This window comes from Sinohyriopsis cumingii, chromosome 18, assembly GCF_028554795.1.
Source record: "Sinohyriopsis cumingii isolate HCF-2022 chromosome 18, ASM2855479v2, whole genome shotgun sequence".
Lineage (NCBI taxonomy): Eukaryota > Metazoa > Mollusca > Bivalvia > Unionida > Unionidae > Sinohyriopsis > Sinohyriopsis cumingii.
The window spans coordinates 57,790,289-57,809,141 of record NC_142978.1 but is presented as its reverse complement, the minus strand read 5'-3'; the positions used below and the strand labels follow the sequence as shown (position 1 = coordinate 57,809,141).

At 33.1% G+C, this 18,853-nt stretch overlaps 1 protein-coding gene across 1 annotated transcript in view; it reads left to right on the top strand.

Moving 5' to 3' along the window:
* LOC149776724 (uncharacterized) overlaps positions 1-18,001 on the top strand; it is a 47,390-nt gene extending 29,389 nt beyond the window's left edge. Inside the window, exons 10-14 of the mRNA XM_089941346.1 lie at positions 5,582-5,677; positions 10,190-10,459; positions 13,521-13,864; positions 14,529-14,664; positions 17,652-18,001. Of these exons, the coding sequence (XP_089797472.1) occupies positions 5,582-5,677; positions 10,190-10,459; positions 13,521-13,864; positions 14,529-14,664; positions 17,652-18,001 (1,196 nt within the window). The remainder of the gene's footprint in view (positions 1-5,581; positions 5,678-10,189; positions 10,460-13,520; positions 13,865-14,528; positions 14,665-17,651) is intronic.
* The last annotated feature ends 852 nt before the right edge of the window (positions 18,002-18,853 follow it).

Genomic DNA, 18,853 nt, shown 5'->3' with positions numbered 1-18,853 from the left:
CCAGTATTCATGTTATTAAGATTATTAATAGTACTTCAAAACACATATCTAATAATATATTCGTTGATTCTGTGTCATTTGTACTCTCGTAACAGGCTCTGGTAACGTTTGTGTATGCATGATCTAATTAAAATTATTATGTACACTTGACAACCATGAATACAAATTACAAAATGTAATTAAAATCACGTAACAAGAGTTACGAAATATATATAAATACATTAGAAGAAGTATTAGTGATGATTATATTTTAAATATATATTTATGTTCTTATTTGTGGCGATTTAATTACGTGTTTAAGTCCATTGACTGACACACTGCTCTGTAATCATGAAGTTTACCATGGTGTTAGTTTGCAAGATTGACATTCTATACCTCTTTGTTTGGTATTCAATGTATTTGTACCTGCGGGTGTTGGGAAGATGGTTTTAAGATAAAATATAATGTGATATCAATGGTGGTCCATTTTATAATTACAGTTTGTAGGGAAATTTGGCAGGAGAACACACGTAGAAAGAGAATATGATTTCAAGATAATATTGATTTAAGTCCTGAAATATAACGCAATCTTTAATGGTTTTTTAACATGAAAAAGAGTCGAGTTGTTAGAGGATTTTGAATTTAGAACTCAAATATATACTACAAATCCATGGAGTTGTAACTTTATATAATACGGTTTCAAGACGAGTTTGCTTTTAGATGAGAAATATAATCTGTTAATAGGTTATGAAGTCGATATTGGATTTAGTTTAGAAAAAGAATAATTTCCATGTAATTCTATTTTCGAAACAAAAGTGCTATAGGGCTTTAAGATTCGGAATTTGGTGCTAAAAGAGACATATAACACTCTTTCAAGGGATGTTTTTGTTTCATAGCAGAGGTGCAAGAACGTTGCAACTAGGGCTTGGCGTCTAGAAGAAATATAATATAGTTGGAAGGCGATTTGGGTTTAGACTAGAAATATAATATGGTTCCAGTGAATTTTGTTTGACTCTGGTTTCAGTATTGAAAAATTTTATTTTATAGGCATTTCGCCATTTCACCTTAGTATTAATAATGTATGAGTTTCTTTGGTGAAGCATCCCTAATAAAACTTACAGATGACTCTACCCATATAAACACATATCTTTAATAACACTATATCAGTGCTCAAACCATGGTATGCGTTTTATTTCATTAGATAAAGTGACTGTGTTGCTCATATGTTTCTACAAAATATTGATTTTTTTAAATATTGAGTTCTCAGTCATTAATTAAATAGCATTTGCCATGAATTTAAAATAAACAGATTATATAAATACATTTTTTAGTAGTTTTTTCCGTTTTTAGAATAGCTTAACATTAAGACTATTGTGTGATAAATGTGCTCATAATTTACTTGTTGAAGATATGTATTGATAATTCTTGATACATCTACAAATACAGTTATCAAGGAGCGTAGTAAAAATATAACAGTGATGCTATTAGGGTATCTCTAACACTTACGGAAGCTAATGTATTTAGCTAGTCTTCTAGTATTATCTTTTGACTGAGATGAAATGCGATTTTCAAAAATGACATGATTTAGGACAAATGCAAATACAAATAACTAAATGTTTTCTAGGTAATTATACTACGGAAATATAAAAACCAAGTGTTCCTACCTCGTTACAGTAATATTTTATTAACAAAAATTTTTTTTATTTTATTAGCCAAATTTAAAAATTATGACATACTGTACTCAAACAAGGGAATAATATCCCAGAGTTTATATTTTGTATTCACGTAGATTTCAAACTAAAGATTTTTATGACTAATTAAGGAATGAAATTGATTGCTTTTATCCCTTCCTTTCTAGTGGTTGGGCTATATTGGATTCCTCTTATTTCCTGGATTATCTTTGATGTTCACCTTTTTCCATTATGGCAACTTCTCGCTCTCTACAAGCCGGTGACTCAATTAGTTTACATTATCAGTTCAACTTTCGATATTTAAAAAACTCTAAGATCTTTTGTGGTATTGTTGCTATGGACTTAGCTATTTGAAATAGAAGCTGTCTTCTGTAGCACATAATTCAACCTTTCTCTTTCAAGAACAAGTATAATATATTTTAATACTCATTTTCTTTTCCATATAACTTAAAGACGACTTGAAATGCTGTTAAAAAACATATATGAGAAACAACATTCATATATATTATTCAAATAATTATTTCATGACCATATTCACTTGTCATATAGTGTTCCAAAAATTCCAAAATATATACAAAAAGCAATATTAGAAACAATTAAAGTTGAAAGCGCATTTGTGATTAAATTTCCTAATCGATTGATGTGTCCAATGTAGATGTTGTGTTCTTGAAATATGAAACTCCATCTCAGAAATCTTGGATGTTTATTTTTCCATTATGTTGATGAATGTAAGTGTGTTGTGATCACTTATTGGAATCATGGGAGTTGGAGCAGAATCAATAAACCTTTCACAAAGCCACAATGAAAGCCAGACACACCTTCTATATAACGTAAAAAGTTCTCTTTTGGTTATTTAAATTTTTAGAGAAGTTGCATACTTGATCATCCGCAACATTTTATAGTTTTGAATTAATATACCGCCAATTCATACATAAATTGCGTCAACATGTATCTTAAACCATTGTTCGAAATCTGGACTGCAATGAACTGGTGCACGTTTAAGCATGACCTTTAATTTATCGAACGCTTGCTGTCAATTGTCTGACCAACAATATATGGCTTTTTCGCTTAACAAATAGGTCAGGGGCTCAGCAGTTATGGAGAAAAAAATGAAGAATATTCCAATGATATCCAGCCATACAAACAATTGCATCTTTTGCCTTTTGCTGTTAAACTATAATCGTAGCATCTACAGGCTTAACTTGATCATATTCCTCAATATGTCATATGTGTCACAATCTGAACAAAGATTAGCAACAAGCTTATCTCCAGGTAGGTCATTCATTATTGATAAAAGAAACTCTTAATGGGCAAATTAGTTCGCAGCACCAATTTGCTCTGGCTCTGAAACTAAGTATGATATAAAATCAACATTACGGAGGATAATTTAAATAAAATCGCACTCTACTCCCTGAACAAGAACACTTTCAGAAGAAGACTTGTCAGACAAAGGCAAAATGCTTGATAATAAAAGACTTTGAGAAGCTCCTTTGTCCTTTAATATTGTTATAAGGATATAATTGGTAGAAACACTAACAAGTGATATTGAACCTTTGATGTAGCCACAATAGAATCAGAAAAGGATTTGTTTGACCCCATCGATGAACTTTGTTCAATACATGACCTTGCCTATGAGAAATAAGAGCACATGTAACTGCTCTGTCGTGATGACGTTGCTTGTTTTTTACTTAAGGAAATTAGAACTTAAGTGCCTTTTTTCTTGCAATAAGCGCACACAGGAAGGAATAATGATTTTGTGATCACTTTTATCAAACGTTGACTTCATATCAATCGTACCAGATTGAAATATGTCCGTATTTGCTTGAGGCCGAGTTGTCGTCTTTCTTGCCAGCTGCTGAACGTTTGTGAGCCAAAGTTTATTTGTCAATTGTGCGTGCAACATTTTCTTAATTATCTATCTGGTGTTCAATGTCTAAATTAGTCATAATTGTTATTAATTTCCTTTGATGCACACCACCTTTCGAATAGTTGTTCTTTTTCCTTGGAAAACTCGATATGGATTTGACTGTTTGCAATTCCGAATCCTCTGTCGTTATGCCTCAGGTACCAAATGATAATCCTTTAAGATACATTCCTTGACCAAACCATAACCGGTGCTTGCTTCTACTGACAGTGATGTATCAACTTCACAAGAAATGCCAATAAGTACACTCCTTCATAACAAGATCCAGTGCTCTCATGACCATTTTAATATTTCTGCAATGATTCAAAATGTGACAAATATTCAACTACATCTTTTTCTATGAAATGATTCACTAATCTTATCTCTCTCTCTCTCTCTCTCTCTCTCTCTCTCTCTCTCTCTCTCTCTCTCTCTATATATATATATATATATATATATATATATATATATATATATCCAACTACATCTTTTTCTATGAAATGATTCGCTAATCTTATCTATCTATCTATCTATCTATCTATATATATATATATATATATATATATATATATATATATATATATATATATATATATATATATAACGTTTATCATTTTCGATGTGTATTTGGATATATGTTAAATATTCTTGATCACTTTATTTACAATATGTGAGATAGAATACTCTTTATTGTTTATATTGCTGACTTGAATTGAATGCAAAATCTTCGACCAACCAATGTTTGATTGTTAAATGTCTCATTATTACTGAGATAGCTAATTATGTGCTTGGTCAACAAGCTGTTATATAAAAATGAAACACACCTTTTTTTTAGTCTTATATCGTATGTCCCATTCCAGAAGAATATTAGAAAAGGAAAACAAGATCATCAAGAATGTAATCGTTATAACACTATTTCAAGAGATCATACACTACTACTACTACTATTGATAATAATGATAACAATCGTACGCATTGACTTTGATGTAGCAGTGCTCTGGAAGAAGGTACGCAGAAGACTACTGACCTACGGGAATATAAAATTGATATCGGTGTTGTTGTTAAATGTATCTATTACATTTTTGTGCTGATGTTACTAAGCATCTTATCGTTTGGATAGTACCCATTACTGTCTTAACTTTGCAGAGATATTTGCAAAGTATTGATTGTATTCATTCGAGATTTCTGATGACCTATTTATTGCCGTAAATTCTGTTTCATAAATTTGGGAACTCTTTTGTCCATGACTAGAATATGTACATATTCTCCTGTATAATAATCTTGAAAAGGAAACATATATCATATAAGCATTGTTAGTACATGGCATTTCTTTTCGTTTGTTATTTCAGCATAATTATGATTTTCGCTGAATATAAAAATGATCACGACAATGAACCAAGGTCATAATGCACACTTATTGGCATGTTTGATGTGTTCATTTCAATCTCAGTAATATTAGTGTGCATTTGATGTTGATTTCCTGACAAGAAACGCTATGATAGGAGCCAAAAATAAAATGCTCTAGGAAAAACGTATCAAATGGGAGAATATACGATGTTACTGACTTTAAATCCATTCAAATAGATTTCAAATGATGCAATATACAATGTTGCCGACGTTGCACCCATTCAAGTGGGTATCAGATGGGGGAATACTATAATGTCACTTACGTTACACCCATTAGGTTGTGAGAGTGATGAACATGTAGACAGAGTACTGGAAAAGCACACGACATGTATCACATGACAGCAGTCCTGAAATGTATCAAACCATACGGTGATAACTATGTATTTTGGAATCAGTGAAATGGGATTGAAAACCCTTTTTGTGGTTTTGGCTGTGAGGATGTTCTGTGTACTTCCACAATTAGAATAGGTTGTACCGAGAATAGATGCCATTGGAAAGGAATGTTCCCTTGTCGATTTGAAAGTTGGACTGTAAATGATAACGGATTCATGAACGGATAGTTGCATACATGCCTTATTGCTTCATTTTCGATATCTTGCAGTCACGCAGCCAGGCACAATCGTAACTGAGACACCTCAACAACCTCCAACAACATCTTCACCTGGAACATTTACTTACACAGAACCAACACCAGGTAGTACCTCTACTATTATTGCAGGGAATTAGCATGTTATTTCATACCAATTTATACTTTCTACTCAGGATATGATTCTCAATCCGTCCTTCAAACTTTAATTTAGATGGTGTCAAGGTCGTAGACATGAAGGATATACTTTCAATCTCAATGCCAAATATTATTCTGAATATATAAGCTTGTAACCTGAAAATTCAAATATGACATTGTAACATGAAGCGTGACAATTATGCATGCATATATTTTAGACGAGAATGTGAATCAAGCGAAACATAATATTTATTACATTATGTTTGTTTCATTTTAAATCTAGAACCATTCAAGTTAGTCCCTAAGAAACATTATAAACATTTTATACTATTATCCAGATGTGCTTTTTTAATCACGACGTGCATGTTGCCCATTAATAATTGTATTCATTTTCTCCATCTGTTTGTTTACATTAAAATTTGAAATATGCGTATGATATCTTTATGAAACCTATTATATTACATTTCAGACTAGTCTTGTTGATGTATTTGTGGCTTTTTAGCTTTTTGTTCAAATATTTTCTATGGCTTTCCCCATTTCATCCATCTGTTATTCACAACATTTGTTTCCAGAGCAAAACTTGTGATGATTATCAATTCTCTGTTTAACTGGAGAATATGAACGACTACATATGAAGCCTTCGAAAGCTCCTTCTGTCTGCTAAGGCATATTTTGATTGGGCAGGAAATAATAATGACTCCTTTGTCATGTATTTTTACTATATGCCTAACAGAACACAATGGGTGCAGAAAGGAACAGTGTTTTCTTAATTTACTTCTTTTCCCTTTGAAAAATTGCTTGTGGTAAGTTGTTTTACATGCGTCTGATCTAACACAAACGAAGAGTTAAAAGTAAACGATTGTTGCAGCTACAACCAAAACTACACAATTACAGACAACCATAACATCATCAACAACTACTACACAACCAAGACCTACCAGAATACCAACGACTACCACAGCAGCAGCAACAACAGGTACACCACCAACAACTACATATATACCAATAACCACTACTGCAGTGCCGATAATTACGGCTGCACCATCTACTACCACAAAAGAAAAGACTACCACAACAGCAAGAGCAACATCTGCACCAATTACTGTAGTACCAACGACATCTCTTGCTCCAACAGCTACATGCATTACTTCTTCTTATTGTTACAGTTTTTGAAACTCATAAAGGAATGATCACATGTTTTTTATTTCGTCCCTATTTTTGTATGGGCAGCGCTATATGATCTTCCTCTTATTTTCTGTGTTAGGTGTCAAGTTCACCTTTTCCAAAGATGACACGTGTTGCCAACAAATGGACTGTCTTCATTATAATATCTAAAGCATTCTCATTTTTAACTGACCGCTGGCTAAATTAGTCTACCTGTCTACTATTCAGCTCATATGTCGGCCTGCATAAAAACTAAAATTTATTAATAAAAATTAATATTTTATATATTTAGTCTTGAAATTTTGATTTTAAACTGACTTGTATATAACATAATTAAATTATAATTTATGCAAAGACACAACCTGCTACCTCTTTAGAGACTATTTTACCTTTTCATTTAACGATAAAGTTGAATTCAGATTAGTATTGTTTAAAATCATATTAATATAATTTTAAGTTAGGAATAGTCGTATAGATGATTTAAAAACTTATTTGCTGACTGAATTGTATTGTAATTTCGTGATCGAAAGATTAAAACATTTGGTCCAGTTATGGTTAAGGGTTCCTTGGGAGAAATGAAGCAAAACGCCCACAAGTTTTTCTTTTTGGACACAAATAATTCAGAAGAGTCTTTAAATTCCAATTTTGAAAACAGTATATTTTAGAGGATTTTGAATTTAGAACTCGAATTTAGAACTCGGATATATATATATATATATATATATATATATATATATATATATATATATATATATCACAAATCCATGTACGTTTAATTTTATGTAAATTGTTACATTAGTCTTCTAGATGTGATTGCGGCGATTCAGTTTTACATTTTTAATATGTTCCATGGTATTCTACCTTCAAACATCGATAACTCACACATTTGTCTCCAGAACTAAGCTCATGTTGCCTATCAGTTTCTTGAGTACCCGAAAAATAGGAACTTCAGCAAATGAAATCTTTAACAGATCCTTGTTTCTACGAAGGCATTTATTTTTGGGGCACGCAATAACAATCACTTCATTGTCATGTTTGTTTGCTATATGTGCAATATAACACCTAAACGGTACAGAGAGGGACAGTGTGTTCTTATATGTCTTCTTTGTAATGTTAAGTTGTACTTGTAAGTTGATGTGAATGCTTCTGACTTGATGAAAACGAAGGGTTAAAATATACAATTACTGCAGCACCAATCAGCACTCCACAAGTACTGACCACCACAGTAGCACCAATCACTACTACAGTACCAATAACTACCACAATAGCAACGACAACGTCAGCAGAAACTACAACAGCTGCACCAACAACAGCTACATACGTACAGACAACCACAGTAGCACCAACCACTACTACAGGATTAACACTAGCTGAAACTACCACTAAACAAGTGTCGACAACTACTGGACCACAATCAACTACTACAGGACCAACGATTACCATAGCTGCAACGACAACAGTTGCGCCAACTACCACTACTGCAGCACCAACAACAACTCTTGCTCCAACAACAGCAGGTATTCCTTTCTCTAATTATTAGAGGTGTTACAAGTCGGTAAGGAATGATTGTATGTTTTTATATCTATGCATTTGTAGGGCAGGACTGTTTTTGATGTTCAACTTATTCCAGTATGGCAACTGTTGACAACAGGTGAAAGGCCTTATGTTCGATTTTGAATATCAGACACCATTGCCATTTAGTTGCAAACTGTTTGTGCTTGTTTTGTGCTTTGTTCTTTCAGCAGTGTTTCATAGGAACTGACAAGCGTATATAATAAATTTGAATTACAAAATTCTATCTCATACATATTGTTTCGATTCTTTTCTATTTTCAAAGACGTTCCCAAATTTAGCATGTTTACGATTTTTCCTTTGGTTTCGGACTACATGCTGTCAACCATATCTTTATATTATATGCACATTTTGTACTCTAATAAAGATAATTACATGAACCAAGTATGCTTCTGTCATCCATAGCTTTTATTTTCTTATCTTCAGTACCATCTGCATTTATATGCATTTTATTATCCCGAGCAGATTAATTCAAAATGTGTAACTAAAATGTGAGTTGAATGTGACTTTGTTGTTGATATAAAGACAAAGTTTGCTGACGCTGTTTTGTTCCTGGTAGCAGTGAGCATGACTACCTGCTTGTGCATTAAATTGCAGTACATTTTAAGCACTTGACTGTTGCAACTTAGTTCCTCTTGGCTCCAGGATAGAGAGCATGTATCTGTTTGAGTATGTATAATAGTATCAGTACCTTTTGTTGTATTTTTGCTAACATTGATTTTCAGCAATTACAAAGAACTGAGCTCCCATATCTTTTACAGCACACCATTGAATTCCTCTGGTATGTCTTAAATTCCTTGAATATTAAGAATTCGTCCTGGGCACTGCAGTAATTTACATCCTTGAATGATAGCTATTGGGTGAAAGTGTAGTGACAAAATATGATTGTTTTCTGGATGGGAGACAATCCAATTTGACACTGATTTTGGTGAATTAAAGTCACATTCAGTTTGAAATAAAAATGAAATAATGTTTTAAAATAAATTTGATTTTGTGATTCAATGTAAATAGTTACTTCCACTGCAGTAGTGGTGTTCGTGTTCTGCGGAATAAACAATCAGGTGAAACCCTGACTCAGTGTTTGAGACTTTTATGATATTTGTTTGATTTCACGTATCGAAAACAATTCAGGCTCATCTCTAGGCTACTGTTTACACTGAATAGACAAATCTTCCAGATGTCTAGGACCGCTCCAGTGTCCCAGTAGCTGGATTGTGGGTCTCGCATGCGGGAGGTCGAGGGTTCGAACCCCGGCCGATTGAAGCAAAGGACTTTTAAAAAATAAAATGGTTCTAACAGCCTCCTTAGTTGGGCTTAGAATTAATAGGTCAGTGATAGGACTGGTCTGCTTTTCGTCAGGATAATGTGACCGGGTGGGACTTCGTGCTAGATATCTGCAGTATGAATCGCCAGCGCTTGACATCACTCTAAAGTATTGTATATGTGGTTGAGCTATTAAGCTTTGCAGTTTAAATATTAATCATGGTATTCTCCTTTCATCCATCAATTGTTGTTACATTCGCACGCTTGTTTCCAGAGCAAAGCTTGTGATGTTGTTGGGGCAGAGAATAATGAGTACGTAATCGACATGTATGTTTACTATATGTGTACTACAACTGATACGAGGTTAATATAGCGTCAGTGTGTTCTTACTTGGCTTCTTTGTAATCTAAAGGTTTACTTGTCTTAAGCTGTTGTATGTTTCTGTCTTGATGAAAACAAAGAGTTAAATATATACAATTACTGAAGGACCAACCAGCACTGCACAAGCACTGACAACCACAGTAGCACGAACGACTACTACAGCACGAAGCATTAGCACAATCGCATCGACTACAGCAGCACCACCCACTACTGCAGGAACAACACTTGCTTCAACTACAACTACAGGAGTGCCTGCAACTACAGGAGCACCATCATTTACCACAATACCAACGATTACTACAGCTGCAACGGCAACAGTTGCACCAACTACCACTACTGCAGCACCAACACCAACTCGTGCCCCATCAACTACAGGTATTTCTTCTTCTCATTGTTTTAGTTTTTTAAAAAAATTATGTGTGGAATGATAATATGTTTTTCTTGCCTCCCTTTTGCTTGTAAGGGCAGCACATTCAAATCCTCTTAGTTATCTCTTTAGATTGTCCCTTTTCATTTAACGATAAAGTTGAATTCAGATTCTTATTACTTTTAATGAAATGATAATAATTATCAGTTAACAATAATATTATCAATGTTTTATTGACTTATTTGATGACTCTATTGACCCGTAATTAAGTCTTCGATAAATTTAAACATTCCACTTAGATAAGGAAGAAGATTGATTGGAAGAAATGAAACACAACACCCACTTGTTTCTCTCTTTGGACACAAATCATTCCGATGCGTTTTGCTTAAAATGGGTTTTTGAACTCTAACATTTGCAATATTGAAAAGATTTATTAATGCGAAACGTCTATCTCTGAGATGGTTGAAGATCTTGTTGAACGTAAGAATGCCTTCCCGTCAGCCAGTCTTACTTTGCATCTCTTTCACTTTTTACTGAGCCGATTGGGTGTCTGACAATGTGTCAATAGTTGATGCATTTTGAGAAGTTTATATTACAGGTTATGTTGGGGTTGAAATAGCAGTGATCATTGTCATTTATTCCTCATTAGATACACATTCTATTGCGACCATATTTAACAATAGACTCCACGGGATAGATCATACTACCAATTTTGTCTCGATAATTCCCATATTCATGTTACCAATCTCAAGGAATTGGAGGTGAATGAAGCTTCTAGAACAGTTGAAACACCCATCAGCCAATGAGAAATTAATACATAGATGCCAGTATTCATGTTATTAAGATTACTAATAATACTTCAAAACACATATCTAATAATATATTCGTTGATTCTGTGTCATTTGTACTCTCGTAACAGGCTCTGGTAACGTTTGTGTATGCATGATCTAATTAAAATAATTATGTACAATTGACAACCATGAATACAAATTACAAAATGTAATTAAAATCACGTAACAGGAGTGGAACAATATGTAGAAATATATTAGAAGAAGTATTAGTGATAATAATATTTTAAATATAGATTTATGTTCTTATTTGTTGCGGTTTAATTACTTTACGTGCATAAGGCCCTTGACTGACACATTGCTCTGTAATCATGAAGTTTACTTTGGTGTTAGTTTGCAAAATCGACATTCTATACAATTTTTTTTGGTTTGCAATGTATTTGTACCTGCGGGTGTTGGGAAGATGGTTTTAAGATAAAATATAATGTGATATCAATGGTGGTCCATTTTATAATTACAGTTTGTAGCGAAATTTGGTAGGAGAACATAGAGAGAGAATATAATTTCAAGATAATATTGATTTTAGACTTGAAATATAATGCAACCTTTAATGGTATTTTGACATGAAAAATAGTCGAGGTTTTAGATTTTGAATTTAGAACTCAGATATATACTACAAATCCATGGATTTTTAACTTTACATAATACGGTTTTAAGACGAGTTTGCTCTTAGATGAGAAATATAATCTGTTAATAGGATATGAAGGCGATATTGGATTCAGTTTGGAAAAAGAATAGTTTCCATGTAATTCTGGTTTCGAAACAAAAGTACAATAGGGTTTTAAGATTCGGAATTTGGTGCTACAAGAGACATATAACATACTTTCAAGGGATATTTTTGTTTCATAGCAGAGGTGCAAGAACGTTGCAATTAGGGCTTGGCTTTTAGAAGAAATATAATATAGTTGGAAGGCGATTTGGGTTTAGACTGGAAATATAATATATTTCCAGTGATTTTCGTTAGACTCTGGTTTTAGTATTGAGAAATTTCATTTTATGGGCATTTCGCCATTTCAGCTTAGTATTAATAGTGTATGAGTTTCTTTGGTGAACCATCCCTAATAAAACCTAAAGGTGATTCTACCCATATAAACACATCTCTTTAATAACACTATATCAGTGCTCAAACCATGGTATGCGTTTTATCTCATTAGAGAAAGCCACTGTGTTACTCTTATGTTTCTAAAAAATATTGATTTTTCAAATATTGAGTTCTCAATCATTAATTAAATAACATTTGCCTTGGATTTAAAATAAACCGATTACATAAATACAATATTTAGTAGTTTATTCCGTTTTTAGGATAGCTTATGATTAAGACTATTGTGTGATAAATGTGCTCATAATTCACTTGTAGAAGATGTGTGTTGATACTTATTGATACATCTACAAATACAGTTATCAAGGAGCGTAGTAAAAATATAACAGTGATGCTATTAGGTTGTCTCTAACACTTACGGAAGCTAATGTATTTAGCTAGTATTCTAGTGTTATCTTTTGACTGAGATGAAATGTGAGTTTTAAAAATGACATGATTTAGGACTAATGCAAATGCAAATAAGTAAATGTTTTGTAGGTAATTATACTACGGAAATATAAAAACCAAGTGTTCCTACCTCGTTACAGTAATATTTTATTAAGAAAAATACAAAACTTTATTTTATTAGCCAATATAAAAATTATGACATACTCTATTCAAACAAGGGAAATATCCCAGAGTTTATAATTTGTATTCACGTAGATTTCAAAAAAAGGATTGCTTGATACATAGTATATGAATTGTTTACTAGACGCTGGTCTGCACTGTCTCCATGATTGCATACCCAAGTTTAATGAGGCTACTGGGTATCAGACTATGTTTCTGAATTAGTCCTAAATGAGGCACTTAAGGCATTTAGTATATAGCTAGGCTAATTACTTTTGCTTGTCTCATACGAATGGTTCAGTATTGAATATATTCCAGATAGCAAGGATAAATCTGATGACAAAATCCCACGTGTCTGTATAATAAATCAAATTGTATACATTTTTGAAATTGAGTGATATTTTTACACAATCTCCAAAGCTTACTGTCACATGTATTTAATGGTGAAGTCACCATGGCACAATCTAAGTCATTGTGTAAAAATAAATGTATTCTTCCTAATATAGGTTGCTACAGCTTTGTAATGTTATGTTCAAAGAGTTGTCTATTCTTTTCTGATAATCCTTTTGTTTACAGAATTCACGAGTCAGGTTACAACTAGTACAGGTGGAACCCCAACTTCAAGTCCATGTTATATCAGGGAGGGGATGAATCAGTTTAATCTTTTACCTTCTGAATGGATACATGTGCAGGGAGAGCCAGACCTTCCGAATTCAGAGAAAGATAAACTTAGAGTAGATGACAACGAGCATTTCATTACCTCTGATAACCGTGCAATTGTGTTCGATCTAACAAGGAATCAAAATGGACCAGTTTTTATTGAAATGATGAATATCACTGATTACATAAATAACATATTCTCTATTGAAATACAGTATGAGAAAGCGAATGGTATATCTTACTCCAGCATCAATCAAGACGTAAGTATTTTACCTGAATATTCCTTAAATGAAAATACATTTAGACTGTTCATAGAAGTATTAAAATGATGACATTTACAAATATGGAAGGTATTTAAATCAACGAATAAAATGTTGGGCGTGAAAAATATTGGATTTTCATGTGTTCCGTTGAAGTTGTAGAGCATATATTTAACAATTAATGTGATTTTTTTCATTCTTGCTTCCTAGAACAGATATTGAGGTTTATCTGTGCTTGTTTATCCTAACAGATACCTTGAGGTTTATAAACTATTGTGTGTCCTGAAAAGAGCTTGAAGTTCTTGATGTTTGTCTGTAGTGTTGTGTCAGATAATAAAACATATATATATATAAAGAGATTTTACAATAACTAGTGCTGTTCTAAATATGTTTGCATGACGCATTCTGAAGGTATCATTGAGAAGACAAACAATTTCTATTCTGGAATTATTAGTTGCTGAAATTCAAGATTTGAATTTCACAAGTATCAAGAGAAGGATACACGTATTCCTTGTGTTTTTAAAATGTTCAGTTTGGCATATTTGATAATAAAATGTTGCATACACATGAGCAGTTTATATTACTTATATCCATAAATACATGACATGTCTATCTGTCCACTTCTGCTAGCCTATTTTTTGACTTTTTCCTTTCTTTTCTGTAGTCAACAGAGAAGGTAAATGGCAATACATTTGTTGTGTATTTGAATGAATACGTCCAAAAGCTGATACTGCGTGCTGTGTCCTTGGATGTCATTATCCCCATTGAGATAGATGTCTCCATTCGTGGATGTTTTCAAGGTAAACACATTATCTTCCGAGTCATACATTATCTTGTTTGCCCTGTTCCAATTACAGTCAAGACAGTTCAGATATTAGTGTCATAACTGTGCTTGACATTCCAGTAACTTCTAATGTGAAAAGGATTGCCATATGGACAATCTCTATCAGTGAATTAAATAAAAGTTTCATCAGATCCATATATATTCTTTATGAGTTTGGGCGTCATCATTTGTATGTTTAATATGTATTTAGCAGGTAATTGCGATTGTGCTGCTAGTCCTTATAAGTGTATTGTGAAGTTAGCGGTTTGATCGAATTGAGACATCGCCACTTGTGAGTGTCATTTGAAGTTTGCTGGTAACTATGATTAAGATGTCAATATGTTTGAGGGACCGATGTAAGCTCTTAAGTAAATACGTGAAGGCATTTGTTCAATTATATGGACTTGATACGTCTAAGATGTAATAATTTACAGCGAGATTTTCATTTATTTTATGGGCATAGAAAATATTAACAAACCAGTTGCTTTGTATTATTAATGGTACCTTATGTACAATATCCATGTCAAGTAAGCAAATGGTCATTTGAGTTGGGTTTTGGTTATATTTGCAACTACCACCACTACCGCTGGGATAAGTAGAATTCCGATGCTTTTAATGTTGATTGCTTGAATTGAATGCAAAATCATCAACATCTCAATGCTGGTTTATAAGTGTCACTTTAATTAGTGTGCTAGTTTAGTACGTCCTTATTGAACAAGAAGCTATACAAATCGAACGATATACAAACGTTTTTAAATGTTTTCAATCTTATATCCGTATCCTGATGATTAATAATAAAATATATAACAAGATCATCAACTAGTCCACCATTATTGCACCATTAAAAAAACTCAAAAATAATAAGACTGATAATTATAATAATCATTGTATTAAGAATACTACTACTACTACGACTACTGCTACTAATAATAATAATAATAAATAATGTGAAGAAGAAGAAGAATATGAAGACGAATTAAATGCATTGATTTTTATATAGCAGTGCTTAGCAGGAAGGTATGCAGAAGACAACTGACCTTTGGGGAATATAATATTGTATCATTACAGTGTCGTTTCTATGTTTATATACGTAATCTTTGTGCTGATGTTACTAAGCAAGGCAAGGTTTGGATCGTAGGCATTTCTCTCTCAACTGTATTGGACATTCGCAAAGTATCGACTGCATTCATTGGAGTTTTCTGATGACCTATGTAGTGTTGTATATACTGTTTATATCCGTTAAATGTTAGCAGTTTTGCAGGGATGATTGAATATGTTATATACGTTAACATGTTTGTATTACCAGTCCCTAGCAGATATGTGATATGCAGTTTACTTGAGTTGTTAATAAGTGTTCTCAGCGTATTTTGTCATAGTTTTGTTTTCTTCGTAATCTTAAAGGTCTTTTGTATCCCTACCTTTAATTGGATCGATTGTATCTACTGAAACAGATCTAAGATCAAGAACAATCGTTTCATCAGAAAAAGGTGTTGCATTCTACATGAATGTGGATAGTTATGTCCTAAATATGACATTTAAACTCGTTTCGTTACACAAATTAATAAGTGGTCACATAAACATAATTTTAGACAAAATTCAGCCTGATTCTGAATAGTAATCTAATCATTTCTTTCACTGATTACGACATTTCTAATGTTGTCATGAATCCAGAGTTAATTATATCCTCCTTCTTTGCAAAGATTTCTTTCTGTGTTTCCCCTCATCGTGATATTTATGGTAAAAAGCCAGCCCCGATTGCCTTCTTGAGAATGTCTGCAACATATGCATAACAAATGATAGTTCTAACTTTGTATCTTGATTTCAGAAAACATGCTGACAATCATTCCTTTATATTATATGTTAATTTTCTAGTAGAATAAATATCGTTAACTTTACTAAATATGCCGTTATTATTATTACCTTTTCTAACCTTATGTTCAATACCAAGTTCATTTATATGCACTTCACTGTCCTATCAGATTTATTCGAAGAAAATGAGTCACTGGGCGAAAGTATAAAAAATAGTTGACTCGTTAGGGGACATTTCAATTTGGCTTTGATTTTTGTGATTTAAGGTTACGTTTAGTTTGAAATGAAAATCAAATTATGTTCTGAAATTAAATATGATTTTGTTGTTGAATATTAACAGTTATTTGAATTGTATTGCCACTATTTGCAGACTGCAGCATAAAATGAAAATGAAATTATGTATTGAAATAAAATTATTTTGCCATTTAAAGTTAATGATTACTTGAATTGTCATTTGTACATGTCTTCTGCCGTTATAACTATCAGCAGAAGCCCTGTCTCAGTTTCTCAGATTTTAATCATATTTATTTAGTTTACATATCAACTACCGTTCAAATTAATCTATGTCGAAACTGTATACACATAATGGACTAGTCTTCCAGATCAGCTCTCTTAAGTCACAGTTCAAATTTTGCATATTTTACTACTATATAATATTGCCATTCATGAACGTGCTTTTTTTATCATGTGTTAGTTTTAGGTTAAAATTTAAAAAGTGTTTATCAGATCTCTACGGTACTCATTATGCATACGAATTACATTAGTCATGTAGCCGTGATTGCTGCTAGTCAGTTTTACATTGCTAATAATGTCCATGTTGTTCTACCTTCAATCATCGATCAATCATACATTTGTCTCCGGAGCTAAGGTCGTGCTGCCTATCAATGTCCTGATTACCCGAAAAACAGGAACTGCAGCGTATGAAATGTTTGACAGATCCTTGTTTCTACGAAGGCAGATATTGGTCGAGCTGGGAAGAATGATCACTTCATTGTCATGTTTGTTTACTATATGTGTCGTACAACACCTAAAGGGTATAAAGAGTGACAGTGAGTTATTATATGTTTTCTTTGTAATCTTAAATTGTACTTGTAAGTTGTTGTGCATGCTTCTGACTTGATGAAAAGTAAGAGTTCAAATATAAAATTACTGCAGCACCAATCAGCACTCCACAAGTACTGACAACCACAGTAGCACCAATCACTACTACAGTACCAAGAACTACCACAATAGCAACGACTACGACAGCAGGAACTACAACAGCTGCACCAACAACAGCTACATACGTACAGACAACCACAATAGCACCAACCACTACTACAGGAATAACACTTGCTGCAACTACCACTAAACAAGTGTCAACAACTACTGGACCACAATCAACTACTACAGGACCAACGATTACCATAGCTGCAACGACAACAGTTGCGCCAACTACCACTACTGCAGCACCAACAACAACTCTTGCTCCAACAACAGCAGGTATTCCTTTCTCTAATTATTAGAAGTGTTACAAGTCGGTAAGGAATGATGATATGTTTTTATATCTGCGCATTTATAGGGCAGGACTGTTTTTGAATCCTGCTCTATCACGGTCAGGCTTGATGTTCACCTTATTCCGGTATGGCAGCTGTTGACAACAGGGGAAAGGCCTTGCGTTCGATTTTGAATATCAGACACCATTGCCATTTAGTTGCAAACTGTTTGTACTTGTTTTGTGCTTTGTTCTTTCAGCAGTTTTGCATAGGAACTGACAAACCTATATAATAAATTTGAATTACAAAATTCTATCTTATACATATTGTTTCGATTCTTTTCTATTTTTAAAGACCGTTCCCGAATTTCGTATGTTTACGATTTTTCCTTTGGTTTCGGACTACATGCTATCAACCATATCTTTATATTATATGCAGATTTTGTACTGTAATAAAGATAGTTACATGAACCATGTATGCTTGTCATCCTTAGCTTTTATTTTCTTATCTTCAGTACCATCTGCATTTATATGCATTTTATTATCCCGAGCAGATTCATTCAAAATGTATAACTAAAATATGAGATGAATGTGACTTTGTTGTTGATATAAACACAAAGTTTGCTGATGCGGTTTTTTTCCTGGTAGCAGTGAGCATGACTACCTGCTTGTGCATTAAATTGCAGTACATTTTAAGCACTTGACCGTTGCAACTTAGTTCCTCTTGGCTCCAGGATAGAGAGCATGTATCTGTTTGAGTATGTATAATAGTATCAGTACCTTTTATAGCATGTTTTGCTAACATTGATGTTGCAGCAATTACAAAGACTGAGCTCCCATATCTTTTACAGCACACCATTGAGTTCCTCTGGTATGTCTTAAA